The 13,669-nt window shown below is 35.4% G+C and overlaps 1 protein-coding gene across 1 annotated transcript; it reads right to left on the bottom strand.

Moving 5' to 3' along the window:
- Positions 1-8,322: 8,322 nt before the first annotated feature.
- LOC131073502 (pentatricopeptide repeat-containing protein At2g03880, mitochondrial) lies at positions 8,323-12,196 on the bottom strand. The gene has a single exon (XM_058009945.2). The coding sequence runs from the start codon at positions 11,855-11,857 to the stop codon at positions 9,569-9,571; it is 2,289 nt and encodes a 762-aa protein (XP_057865928.2). The 5' UTR covers positions 11,858-12,196; the 3' UTR covers positions 8,323-9,568.
- Between the last annotated feature and the right edge of the window lie 1,473 nt (positions 12,197-13,669).

Here is a 13,669-nt window from a genome sequence, read left to right as displayed (position 1 = left end):
TTGATATGGTTTGAATTGTGCAACTTGGATCAATAGTCGATATTCCTCTAATTTTGTTGGAAGAACCTGATTTCTGTAATTTGTAAAGTGATTCTTGACTTCGTTGATATTTTTGCAAGATGTTTGTTTGATATCTGACAATAACACAACAAGCACACATGAAAACAATAGCAGATTTGGTCGTACTCTAACATGAAGTGTATGTTCTTTTGAGGATCTTTTCAAATCCCCTATGTTTTCATTGATTTGGTACAAGAAAAACACACCAAGAAGACTCTTTATTCAAAGGTCATAAATAATATCATAGCCCATAGCTCGATACTCCTTCAGCTCAAACAACCCTGTCACACCCTAGGGTGCACCCGTTTTTTTCCCTTTTTTTTCCAGAAGTTGAACCAAAAAGGATATCTCCTCAATTGGATCATTTTTTTGGGAGATGTATGGTGAGTGTCTTGGGGGCAGATTCTTCCCCACCCTTGCTGGTATTACAAATGTCTGGTTACTGACTCGACGAAGTTTCTAATTCTAAGGCTCTTTAGTAAAGGTTATGTTTGGCGTGGTGAAAGATAAACTCCCTTAAGAGGCTTCCCAACCTTTAAAACAAAGGCTTTTCGTATCTCAAGGATACTGGGGGAAGGCTATCAATGCACATTGCCATTGGAGGGGATTTTCATCAGCCTCCACATTTGATTATAATGGGTTGGTAAACTTGGCTAAAATTCGTTCCCCACTTAGGTCGTTCCCCTCTCACCGACCTTATGGGCTTCTCGGGAGGGCAGACCTACTAAAGGTTGTATCTTACTTGCATGAATTGAAAGAAAGCTTGAAATAGTGGGTTTGGCTTTTTGGTCACTCAATTAAGGGGAGAGCATATGCCTATCACTTTCGAGACAAAAAAATCAATAATTCATTTTAATCCTTCGTAGAAATGATTTTCTAACTTCTATTTGGAAATGTTTCTCTAACAAGCATGGTGTTCATTTTAGTCCCACGTAGCAATTTGTTTTGAACTTGAAATCAAACCTTGGTCAACAAAAGTAAAATTGCTTGTTAAAACCAAAGGGTGGCTTGTTCTTTTTACTTGCAAGAAAATGAGATATTGATTGTTTTTTTTACCCCTTGCAACAATTGAAAAGTTATTTGTTCTTTTTAGAGCCCAAAAATGAAGTGTGAGGTTCCTAACATGCAAAAAGAAAATGTGAGATTTTGTTGTTCTTTTTATGTTTTGCAAGAAAGAAAGGTTTGGTTCTTTTTAAAGCCCAAAAATGAAGTGTGAGATTCTTTTAATTGCACCAAATTGATAGATTTAGTTCTTTTTAACCTTGTAAAAAAATGAATTATTTTTACTAACTTAAGAGAAAGTAAGTAAATAAGATTAAAACTAACTCCCCTAGAACCTGCAAAACACTATCAAACCTACAAAAACCAGTTAGTAATCATCAAAGATCGATGGTGGGATAGACAAGCCTAACTTTCAATTAGTTTACAAATTTTTCCCGCTCTTTGTGTCAAATGCGCTAAAACAGTCACTATATGCACTAAAAGAAAATCAGTATGCACCAAAACAAAAGTTATATGCGTCTGAACATAGATTATATGTGCTACAAGAATCAGTAGATGCGCTAAAATAATGTTCAAATGCGCTAGAAGAAGGTTTATATGTGCCAAAATATAGGTTGTATGCGCCAAAACAATGTATGCATGCCCCACAAGAAATGTTGTATGTGCTAAAACTCTCTTGGCATGAACCTATGAAAAAATGTTAGAAATTTTGTGGGTAGCCCCACGGTGGGTGTCAGAAATGTACACCTGAGATGAGTGGAGCCAATCAATAGTATAGACAAGCAAGTATACCAATGAAACGTAACAAAATAAAGATCTAAATGACAAAGCAAGCTAAATCATCCATCTCCTAAGATTGTTCCATTGTTCTCTATCTCCAAGGATCCTTCAAATCAAGGTGGCTCTCAGCTTGGATGAGCATTTGATCTCTAGGATGACTACTCAAAGAATGAGGGATATATGATCAAAGATCTAAATGCAAAGCAACTAAGATCTTAACATGATATTGATATGAAACTAGTTAATGATATGGTGCAAGATGATGAGATTGATATGAAATTAAATTAGCATGACAATGATATTAAGATGATACTAAGCTAGCATGGAGATGAGACTAACATGATATACAAAACATGATAAATCTATGATATGATGCTACTTAAATGATCTAATTACTATTATCAAAGAAAGGCTATAACTTAGATGCATGAAGACTTAGATTGATGATAATGAAGGAAATGAAGCCTATTTATAGAAGAAATGGGCCATTGGAGGGTTAAGATTTAGTAATCTTATCAAGGGTTAGGATTGAATGATCTTCAATCCTTGTGAGATTTTCAACCCAATCCTAGGTTGACAAGTGTCAACATGAGGAAGCTTGAGAGGAGATGTAAGAGGCATTACATGCTTGAGAAGACAGGGTGGTTACCTTAGGAGGTAAGGTTAGGGTTGAGTTATTGGATAATCCTTTTACCCAAAAGATAAACTCTTGTGCAAGAGTTAGTGGATAGCCATGGTCAAATCAATGAATGCTTGAAGAGACCCATGGGTGAAAGGATGGTTAAGTTAGAGGGAAAGTTTTTAACCAAGGGTTGAGGTTGAGTTAACCATTAATGGTTATTGAAGACTCTTGGAGGTTAACTTGTTGGGGACACAAAAGCCTTTAATGGTTTGTAAAGACTTTGAGGGTTTGAGAAGTGACTTGTTTTTACATGTGACAATGTTTAGGAGGGGATTAGACTTTTTAAGTGGGATTTAGAAGGTTCTAGAAGGTGGGTTAGTGAGCAAGTGGATCTTGTAGGAGGATGCAAGTGGAGGGGAAATTTGGGATTTTAATAAAATGTTTTATTTCAACTAAAAATGGATGCAACTTGCATTTGTAGGAAATTGCAAGTGGGAGGGTTTATAAATAAATATTGATTTATTTATATGCAACAAGATGAATTTAATTAAATGTAGATTTAATTAAATGTGGAAAGAGGATTTAATCAAATAAATAGGATTTATTTAATTAACAGAAGAAATGAGAATTAATCAAATGTTGAATCTGATTAATGGTTGGATAGAAGAAAAAGGGTGGATAAATGATAATTAAACAAATAAAATTCATTTAATTAAGTGTGCATATTTAGATGTCTACACAATACCATACTTGTTATTAATAATAAGAATGAATTTCTTTAATCATATAAAATGATGAGTTGCATTATCGCAAACTTTATACTTAAACCAATGCAATAGCTAAAGGGAAGCATAAAGATGACTGAAAGGATATAACTACTACTTTCTATTACTCAATATCTAATACACCCAAATCAACAATAACCCTGTCCATAATAAAACCAGATTGTGAGTTTAACACTTCAAGCATCCTCACCAAAACAATCATGTTGCGAAGGTGTCATTCTATTACAAACCCACATTCAATGCTAGGTATTTAATTGAATTCTTTAGTCAAGATCTTTCTAAGTATTCTTACAAAAATCAGCTCACCAATCTTTCAACAACTGGATTCTAAGGTTTCTTTAAATTTTTCCCACAAACAAGTACTAAAATATTGAAGCAATATGAGACTTCTTTCGTTTGTCTCCCACTATGAATTCGTGTTCAAATTGTAGTGGGGGCGATTATAGCACATTGTCAACTAACAGTACGGATACGATGGTTCTAAAACTTTCAAGATAGAATAGATTGAAAACAAGTGTCACAAATATAACGAAGGCTGTAAAGCAGGAACTTCCCGAAGAAGACTGAAAGAAGAGTCATGATTATCTAAATAACAGTCATATAATCTAATAATCATTGTCATTGACTATCATGACACTAAAGCTCATGAAAAAAAACTCATTAGGCATACAATAGAGACAGGAAACCAAGGTTAAGTGCTCAGAGAATTGTTTCAGCACTATCACAGTGAGGAAGGTCAAACAGAGACAGCAAGCCAACAAATTGCCATGGAACTCTAGCACTTACTCTGCTCTATCCAGGTACTTCTTGTAGTTTTCATATCAAAGAGACCTTATGCAAATATTCTAATAACCATTTTTTTTAAAATAAAAAATTGAAAGAAATTTGTTTGATAGGAGAAATTCAATTAACCTTGCAACTCCTCATTATGCCAAATTAAGACTAGCATACCTATCTAGCTACAACAAGAGATCGAAGTCCACATTCAGTAAATTTATCAATTATTGAATGCACCTTATTTCTCATATCTTGAGTATATTTGCAGAGGTCAATAATCTGTTCCACAAAAATGTCTTAATTTTAAGAACAAATAGATACACCATTTAGTAGAACAAAGCAAAAATGGCTATTAAATGCTAAGTAGAACACATTTAGATGGATTTCAAGTACATAATACATAAAAATAGAGATTGGTTTTTACTTCTCTGGTGCTCCTTTGCTAGCCCGATGTCAGTTTCCATGAGCGATTGATGTTATCTTGCATGAAAGTACATATGCTATTCACAAAGATTAGAATAGATAGCATTCCCTGATGTCATGCCCCCGCCATAAAGGACTTTAGGAGACGTCACTGTTAGAAAATCATCTTATTCATAAGACTTCACGATTTTCTGAGATTTCTAATACAAGAAACTAATATAATAAGCTAGTAATTCAGCATCGTTGAGTTCCTATGCAGTGATTATATACAGGAGTGTGTTTTATTAAGCGATTACACCCAAGCAACAGCAGATCATTATTAAAGAGGCGCAGGTGTAGGGAAAGGATTTTATTAAGTTAACCTTCAGCGGTTTAGTCAAATCAAAGGCAATGGTCACAAACAGAGAGACACCATTTTTTAGGAGGGGACGTGACTATGAGAAGAAAATGACTCTTCCATTCCAAGGAAGAGATATACATTGGATATCGGCATTCAAGGAGGAGCATCAAGGAAGTTAATCTATGAGAAATCCTTGCTCTTCGATATATAGGAACATAGATCGGCATTCAAGGCTATTCTTAGATAAGATCATTTGTACCCTAGGCATGCCATCTTAGCATCCTTATCCCTAGGCATGCCATCTTAGCATCCTTATTTCATAGTTGACTCAATTGCTAGTTTCTATTTATACTTGTTATTCCATGGGATGTCATCAACTACCATACTCAGCTCGATTCTTATAAAAAGTAACTAAGTCTTAGATTACCATAGGCAAAATATCAGTCAGATGTCAATTTTATATAAAAATAGGCTGCCAAGCAAAAGCCTTTGACAAAGCGATCCTAGAGAATATATTTGTCAAGGACAAAAATCAACTAGTATACTCAGCTCAGTTCCGATTAAAAGTGACAAACCCTAATAAACCATTACCCAAAATGTCACAGTCATATGTCAATTTTATATAAAAATAGGATGCCAAGCAAAAGCCTTATGACAAAGCGATCCTAGAGAATGTATTTGTCAATGTCAAAAATTAGTTGTAAACATGAGATTGTCAATTGTAACTAAAGATTAAACATGACACTCCAAACAAAATGTTTTGGAAGCTCTTACACATAAATTGTGTGATGAAACAATATTTTCAATTATAGCTGAAGTGTCACCTAATGGTTTTTTCTTGCAATCATAAACATGATGCTCCAAAATGTTTTGGCCTTCAGAGCTCTCGAACATAATCTGTGTCATGGAAAAGTATTACCTAATAGTTTTGTCTTGCAACCAGAAACATAATACTCCAAATTGTTTTGGGAGCTCTAATGCATAAATTTTGTGTTTTGGAGTGACATTCCCAAATTATACTTACAGTATCATCTAAGTTGTGTCTTGCAACTAGAACCATGATATCTCAAATGTTATTTATCAGTCAAGGCTGAGAAAAAAGATTGAAATTAAATAGACGGTTAATGATCAAATGTCGATGCCTTTGGATCCACCAAATCAGCAATACGATTTAAATGCAACTGAAATTTTTGTTAAGTTTAATTTATTTTTTCCTCCTGCCTAAAGAAATCTCTTGTACGGAAAAGGAATTTTGCCAAAAGTTTAGCTGTCCGCACAAGGAGGTGACATGAAATGATATGAAATTCTCCAGGCTGTGGCATTTTTGAACCTACGTTACCGGGTTCGCCTGCTGCCAGGCCCAATTTGGGTCCGGTTCACCTGCGGGTCCACCAAAATCTCTACAACGTATCCGCCGAGAAAGGGAAGACAAATCTCTACAAGGTTCTTAAAATAAAAAGTATATTAAATTGAATATATTTTGGTATTTATAATATTTATACTCTAATATTTTTTAATTAATATAAGCTGAATTTATTTATGAATTTTTTTCATATATATGTATATGTATATGCATAGTTTGCAGACTAGTATTGAGAGAGAACTCCATAAGTCAAAAAAAATTTAGGTTAGAAAGTACTAAAAAATTAAAACTTCTTAAAAACTTTTTTTTGGTCAAATTTAATTACTAAATGTATTAAATTGGCATCTTGAAAGAGAAAATGCATGGTTTTATAGAAAAAACATGTAAAATACACTGTAATGAGCATTTTACCTGCATGGACATTTTTACCCATATTTTTTTGCATCTATGAAAATGCTAGAGTTAAACTTAGCCCAACAAAAAAAATTAGAGCGCAGAGCCCGAACCCACAAAGAGAAACATCCAAAACTTTTCTTTTACAGAGACACATGAAAATCAAATGCTTTATCAGCCAAACTTACCTGTACAGGTCTGAGCACAAAAGAAGCACCAGAAAAAAGTGATGAGGAAGAGCATGCTAGACCTGTATGCAGAACATAGAAACATAAACAAGGTACGTGGACTGTTTATATGGTGCATGCAAAAATGTGTTTCTACCAGAAAAAATGTGCAGGCCATGTGTCGTTCGATATAGTCTTATTGTAGCTCATAAATGCATCTTCTTCCCGATAATCTGCCACCACACTTCAGTATTTGTGCCTTCTCTCGCCTCATAATATCTACAGAGCTTCTGACAATCTGTGAACTCATCTGAAACTCCAACCACAGAATGCCAAAAGACTTCTGATCAATATTTCCTGTAGCCTTAACTGATGCACATAGCAAACAGAATCAAATATTGAAATAAAATTGAATCCTGATTGGCTATTAATCACCATTTAACGTTGCCCTTCTCTGCTATAGTTCTGGCAGAAACTAATAATGCTGTGAATTTTATTATACGTACAAATAATAATTTTAAGCCAGATGAATTGCACATGTCAAAGTTGAAATAGAACTTGAAATAGAACTCCATAAAATTTTCCCTAAGGCATTTCATAGCATTGTATTAACTATGACATTTTCTTAATTTGACATACAATCACATTAGCACATCAATCAATAGATATGATTTAAAAAGCTAGGTAAGCAATAATAAATTCAATTGAAATATGCTGCTGAGTTATGTGAATAAATAGTAAAATAAACATTGAAGATCCTCTAAGAAAGAAGCCCCTTCACAACCAGGAGTAGTTTAAATTTGTTGTTAGATTACCTAAGAGGGTAATGAGATCATGTATAGCAGATATTCAATTGCATAGACAACAATTCAAAGCAAATAAAGGATAAACTGCAAATAAACAACAGGAATAGGCTGTAGTCACGCCCTTTACAGTGTGTTACTAGATATAACATCATGAATAGCCTACAGTAAACATATTCCTAAAATTGGCATGTGACTCGTCAACTAATATTGGCCAGATATGGATCTTGAATATTTCAATTTGGTAAGCTAATGTACAATAATGAGAATTGAACACGAGATCATCTTGGTGAATGCAAAATTGGAGAAATGTCTGTCTCCTCCAATTTTGTCCTTCTTCTCCCTCCCGGTTTGGAATGCTTAGTGCAAGAACAGCATTCCCTTTCCAAGGAACTCAAGATGATACTCATAGACATCTACTAGTAACAAACATCTAAAGTTTCAATAGGAGGACGAGGAATCTATAGACTCTAACAAACACCATTATCATACATTCTGATGAACAAGAATAGGAAACGGAAGGATTCAAACAACTGGTTAAAGTTAATGACAGTTTAAACAACACAGCCCACCCAGATACACTTCTAAGGATAAACTCACAAGCTTGTAGAATCATAGGCATGGTGCTTTTGCAGTGTATGTAGGTAGAAATTAAGAAAAAAAATCGTTTAGATCACCTGGCCAACATTTTGTAGTGCGCAGTTTTGCTTTCTAATTCAAAACTCAATTTTCAAGCTTCAAATAAAATTGTAGCATCTTGAGTTTGTACCCAAAGGTACATGAAATAAATCCATCCATTGAGAGGCATATATATGTTTGGTATGTGAAGTCCACCGGGCTTTGCCCCTTCACATTCCGTGTCTCTTTAATTATGCTGTTCCCCAATTGACTTCTATATATAGGGGATTATTAATTGTAATCTGCAAGATGAAGATCTCGTATTAGCTGCTGTTTCCATGGATGTAGCCAATTTGGCAAACCACATAATTTATGTATTATTTGTTGTGTGTGCTCTGTTTTCTGCTCTATTTTTTAAATCTGCTCAATTCTTCAACAATTGGTATCAGAACAGATTAGATAATATCAAACAGCAAAACAAAAAATAGAGATGATCATAAAATAAACATAACACAGTGAATTGCGTGGTTCACCATTAAAGGCTACATCCACGGGAAAGCATGGCAATATCTTTATTCACTGTTACTCTCATACACGATACATAATCTGCACTCATCCTTTTATACAAATGTTTAACTCTTCAAATATGAAGAGACAGAGGAAAGAAATGGTCAAATGACTATTGGACTTCACATTCTCAAAACTATATTCCTCATCTACTTATTAAACTCTGCCGCGCTTCAAATGGTTTTATTGTTGAGCCTTCACATTGTGCCTTTTTAATTCCATATTTGTTCTCCCTTATTAAAGACATACTCTATATGACTGCTTACTCTCTTGATTCTGCATCTCTCATTTTTTACATAGCTGTTCTGCGTCGGTACTCTTCATGCCAGCATTGAACTTGCTTCTCATGGCTTCCTAAGCACTTCCAGTAGCTCTTCCACTTTGCAGCCTCTGGTACTTCAGCACTTGAAGGTTCTAGTGCATCAGAAAGTATAAGGCATTAAAAAAAATACAATAAGTTTCCCGAAGCACTCTTCCAGATTCCATGTACTGCCTTGGAAGGGACGTCATTATGATACTCATCATGCAATGCTCCTGAAACATAATCACCAATCAGATTGTATTATCTTATGTATCAGGGTTGAACACTGAATGATTTCCATTGCCAGTTCTCCATTTAACTTCTTTCTCAAATTTTCCTGTAAATCCGCAGAATATTGAAAACTATTTCTTTTGTCATCGGCACAAAGAATACTCAGCATTTGTGAAATATGGCAATTCAATTTCTGCATCACAGCGAGAATTTTTAATTCTAAGGGTGCATGTACGTCAGTCTCAAGGAAATGCAATTCCATTGCAACTGAAAAGTGAGTAGGATCATATATAATCCTACAATTGATTGAAGTTTAGTCAGCTCCTTCACTGAATCTCACCAATAATCTGTACAAGAGCAATATCCACCTGTGAAATGATGGAACCGTGTCGCATCCCTCACAATAATTTCCCGCCCAACAATCTTAGAGATGAACTTCATGGCAGTATGGCAATCACCACATACTCGAAGGTTTTTAACAATTCTAATTGGCGCACCAGGACATGAATTAATAAGCCCAAACGCAAGAGCAAGTTTCTCACTGTGATGAAGAAGGAGGCGTTCCTTTTGATCCTCATCCACGTCAAGCAAAACGAAGTTTGTGTCAGGTATGTAACCTTCCTTCTTCATCTGTATACTTAGGTTTTCCAACATTGCATGGATCTCTCCAATTTGTGGGTGTGAACCATCTTCCGATCTAAATATATGTGGCTTGTTTTTTATTTCAACCCAGCTGCAGCCAGGCTGCTTCTTGACAAGCTTACCACTCATCATCTTTCTCACCTCTGCTACATTCTCCCATTTTCCGTTTGCCGCATATATGTTTGATAAAAGCACATATGGTGCAGCATTTTCTGGATCCAACTTAAAATGGCAATCTGCTGCACGCTTTGCTAGCTTTTCATTTCCATGAATTCTACAAGCACCGAGTATTGATCCCCACATAAAAGCATCAGGTTCAAATGGTAAATTGTCTATTAAATGCTCTACCTCTTCTAAAATCCCAGCTCGCCCAAACAGATCAATCACACATGTATAGTGTTCTGCTACAGGTGTAATGCCGTGATTTCTACTCATGGAATCAAAGTAGAATCGACCTTCGTCCACCAAACCAGCGTGGCTACATGCAGCAAGAACACCAACAAAAGTAATGTGGTTTGGCTTCATGCCCACAAGCAGCATCTCTTCAAAGAGTTGAAGGGCTTCCTTTCCACATCCATTCTGGGCATATCCAACAATCATTGTAGTCCATGAAACTGCATTTTTATCAGGGATGCCAGCAAATACTTGGCGTGCATCATTTATCCTTCCACATTTTGCATATGTGTCAATAAGGGCACTACCAACAAAGCCATCGGATTCGAATCCTATTTGAATTATGTTACCGTGGACTTGCTTGCCCAAGTCTAAAGTTGCTAAGGAGGCACAAGCACTGAGTACACTTGCAAGAGTGCACTGGCTAGACTTCAAGCCGGTCCATCTCATCTTCATAAACAATTCCAGAGCATCTTCACCCCGATCATTGCACGCATTACCTGCAATCAAAGTGTTCCATGAAATCACATCTGATTGTGGCATCCTGTCAAACACTTTGATTCCATTTTCCAAACTTCCACATTTAGCATACATGTCAATTAGAGCATTACTCAATATTACATTTGAATCTAAGTTATTTTTAACAATGTAACTGTGGATTTGGTTGCCCTGTTTCAGAAATGACATGCTCGCACATGCACTGAGGAGACTTGCAAAAGTGAAAGGTGTCGGTTTCATGTTTGCCTGTTGCATCTGCAAGAAAAATCTCAAGGCTTCTTCACCATATCCATATCTGGCATATCCAGAAATCATACCATTCCATGAAACATCATCTCGCTCAAGTAATTTGTCAAACACCTGGTGTGCATCTTCCAAAACCCCACATTTGGCATACATGTCAAGAAGTGCATTGCCTATATACACATCTGAATCCATTCCATTTCTAAACAAACGAGCATGGATTGCTTTACCACCTTGCAGAGATGCTAAACTTGCACAAGCACTGAGAACGACAGCATAAATAAACTGATCCACTTCAACATCTGCACCTTGCATTTTCTCAAACAGCTCCAAAGCATCCCCTCTACGGCCATTCTGCACATATCCTGCAATCATGGACGTCCACGAAACATTTCCTCGTTCCGGCATTTCGTCAAACAGTTTGCGCGCATCTTCAAAGTTTCCGGACTTTGCGTACCCAGCAATCAATGTATTCCAAGAGCACGAATCTCGTTGAGGCATTTTGTCAAACAGTTGGCGTGCACTCTCCAGACTTCCACATTTGACATATAAATCAAGGAGACGATTGCTGAGAAAAATGCCAGGACGCAATTTTGTGTGGATTATATGAGCATGCAAGCACTTACCCTCTTCCAAGGCTCTTCTTTTGATGCAGGCTTTAAGAAGGTTAGCATAAGTGGTATGATCTACGACCTTCACTCGTCTTTTGTCGCATAAATTGTTTATCAATTCCTTCAACTCTCCTCTGTTATTATAATCTATGGCCAAAGAATAGCTATAATTCCTGACCAACATATTTGCTTGCGTTTGATACCATCTTAGCTTGGTGAAAACAGTGAGGATTGTCATGTTGTTAGTGGAGTTTGTTTGCCATCTGGTTCACTCTGTTTCTGCGAGTAATTATATCGATATCTACACACAACGGGAATGGATTTGATAGCTTTGAACCATTGCTTCGTTTTTTACATGGAGTTTCATAGCTCTCAAATTTTACATGACATTTTGAGTTGAAGAGTGATCCATCCGAAGAGTTATGTCATTTTTTAACTCCATTTCATCGAACTAAGTTCTGGTTCTAAATTTAACAGCAAGTAGTGATGACTCGGTTTTAACCCACGAGTCCACGATCATTTGAATAATTTTACTGCTTTACAATTGTAGTGGTGAAATTAGCAATGCCATTTTTCATTTAGTATTGGAGGGTACGAAAATTGCAGAAAATAGAAAATACATTTATTAATTACAATTATTTATAATGTGAATGAATTGATATTGAAATAAAATATTAAATATGAATTGAAAATTCTGTTGTAAAAAATGTTTTTATAGTATGAAACGTTTTTATAATCTATTGAAATGATTAATTTGAGAAGTTGATTACATTGGATACATTTGGTGTTGACTAGTGAGATATGTTCTTTACAATTGTCATTATCCATAAAATGTACAAAATCTAGTATAAGCAACTCCAAGAATATGTATACTTATTCATCTTTTGTCTTGTCCATGCATCAATCTAAGAAGTTTTGTGTGTCGAACATGACGGTCCAACCATTATGTTGTGAGTTATTGGTGACAGCCAAAACTATTACTCTTGACATGTAAATCTTCATTATGAGAATTTGAATTAGATAGGATCCTAAATGGTCCAATAATTGAATTAGGATAATATTATTAAAAATAATAATTTGAATAATTAGGATTATTTTGCATTTTAGAGTATCGCTCGAAGGAGAACATCAGTTGAATGTGGAGGTCATTTAATGACTTTTTGGATACATCTGTAAATGTTAGTCCTTGTCTTTCTCTTTTTTCAATATCAATTGTTACTTTTTGTAGTGTAAGACCCTGGGATTTATGTATGGTAATAGCCCATATCATTGTGAATGGTATATGTTTACCGTTGCCTAGCAATACAAGTATTATTGATATAATTTTTGGGTCGTCTTGGTTCCATGGTGGCCCATTGTAATCATCGATCCTTGCCACAACGTACATTGAAATGCTTGGTGGTTTGGAGCCAGGGTTGTAAATAATATCAATAACTTTTCCAAGAGCTCCATTTACAAGTATTGCTTGTGTCCATATGTCAGTTGTGACCATGATTTGTTGACCTTTACATAGTAGTGCTTATTTTTTCAAGTTGTTCATCATTAGCTACATTATCTTTTATGTTCCTGGTGTTTGTTGCAGTACTTATTGCAATTGGATGGTTCAACAATTTTAACATTCTTCTATTGTGCAATCTTATTAAACCATCAGTAGCAAATAGGTGCATTGACTTTTCAAATTGTTCTTTTTCACTTGATGTAAGTTGTTTGTTTGTGAGGGTCATTAAAAGCTACCAATATTCTTGTGTTGGTTTTGCATTCCATATGTTTTGCAATGTTTGATGGAATTTTCTTTGTGTTTGAGCTCCACCTTTTTTATAGAACATTGTTTGTAAGGTGACAATTGTTGTAAATTGGTCCCCCAATATTTTGGCATTTGAGTGCTATGTGTAGATAGGTTTGTCCAACACAAATGGGAGTTGTGCAAGGTCACCAATTAGAATTATAGATACTCCATCGAAGTATACATGTTGTCGGTGGGGAAAAGCCTTATGTAATCTAGTATCTATTTGTAGTAGTATATTTAGCCCTATGAAGCTCATCTAATCAA

Source organism: Cryptomeria japonica, chromosome 1 (assembly GCF_030272615.1).
Source record: "Cryptomeria japonica chromosome 1, Sugi_1.0, whole genome shotgun sequence".
Taxonomy (NCBI): Eukaryota; Viridiplantae; Streptophyta; class Pinopsida; order Cupressales; family Cupressaceae; genus Cryptomeria; species Cryptomeria japonica.
Note: the sequence above shows the minus strand (reverse complement) of the source record. Positions and strands in the feature narration are given on the sequence as shown.

Bases quoted from the DNA above. Each gene is read 5' to 3' on its own strand.
- LOC131073502 (XM_058009945.2), bottom strand. From the start codon at position 11,857: ATGACAATCCTCACTGTTTTCACCAAGCTAAGATGGTATCAAACGCAA.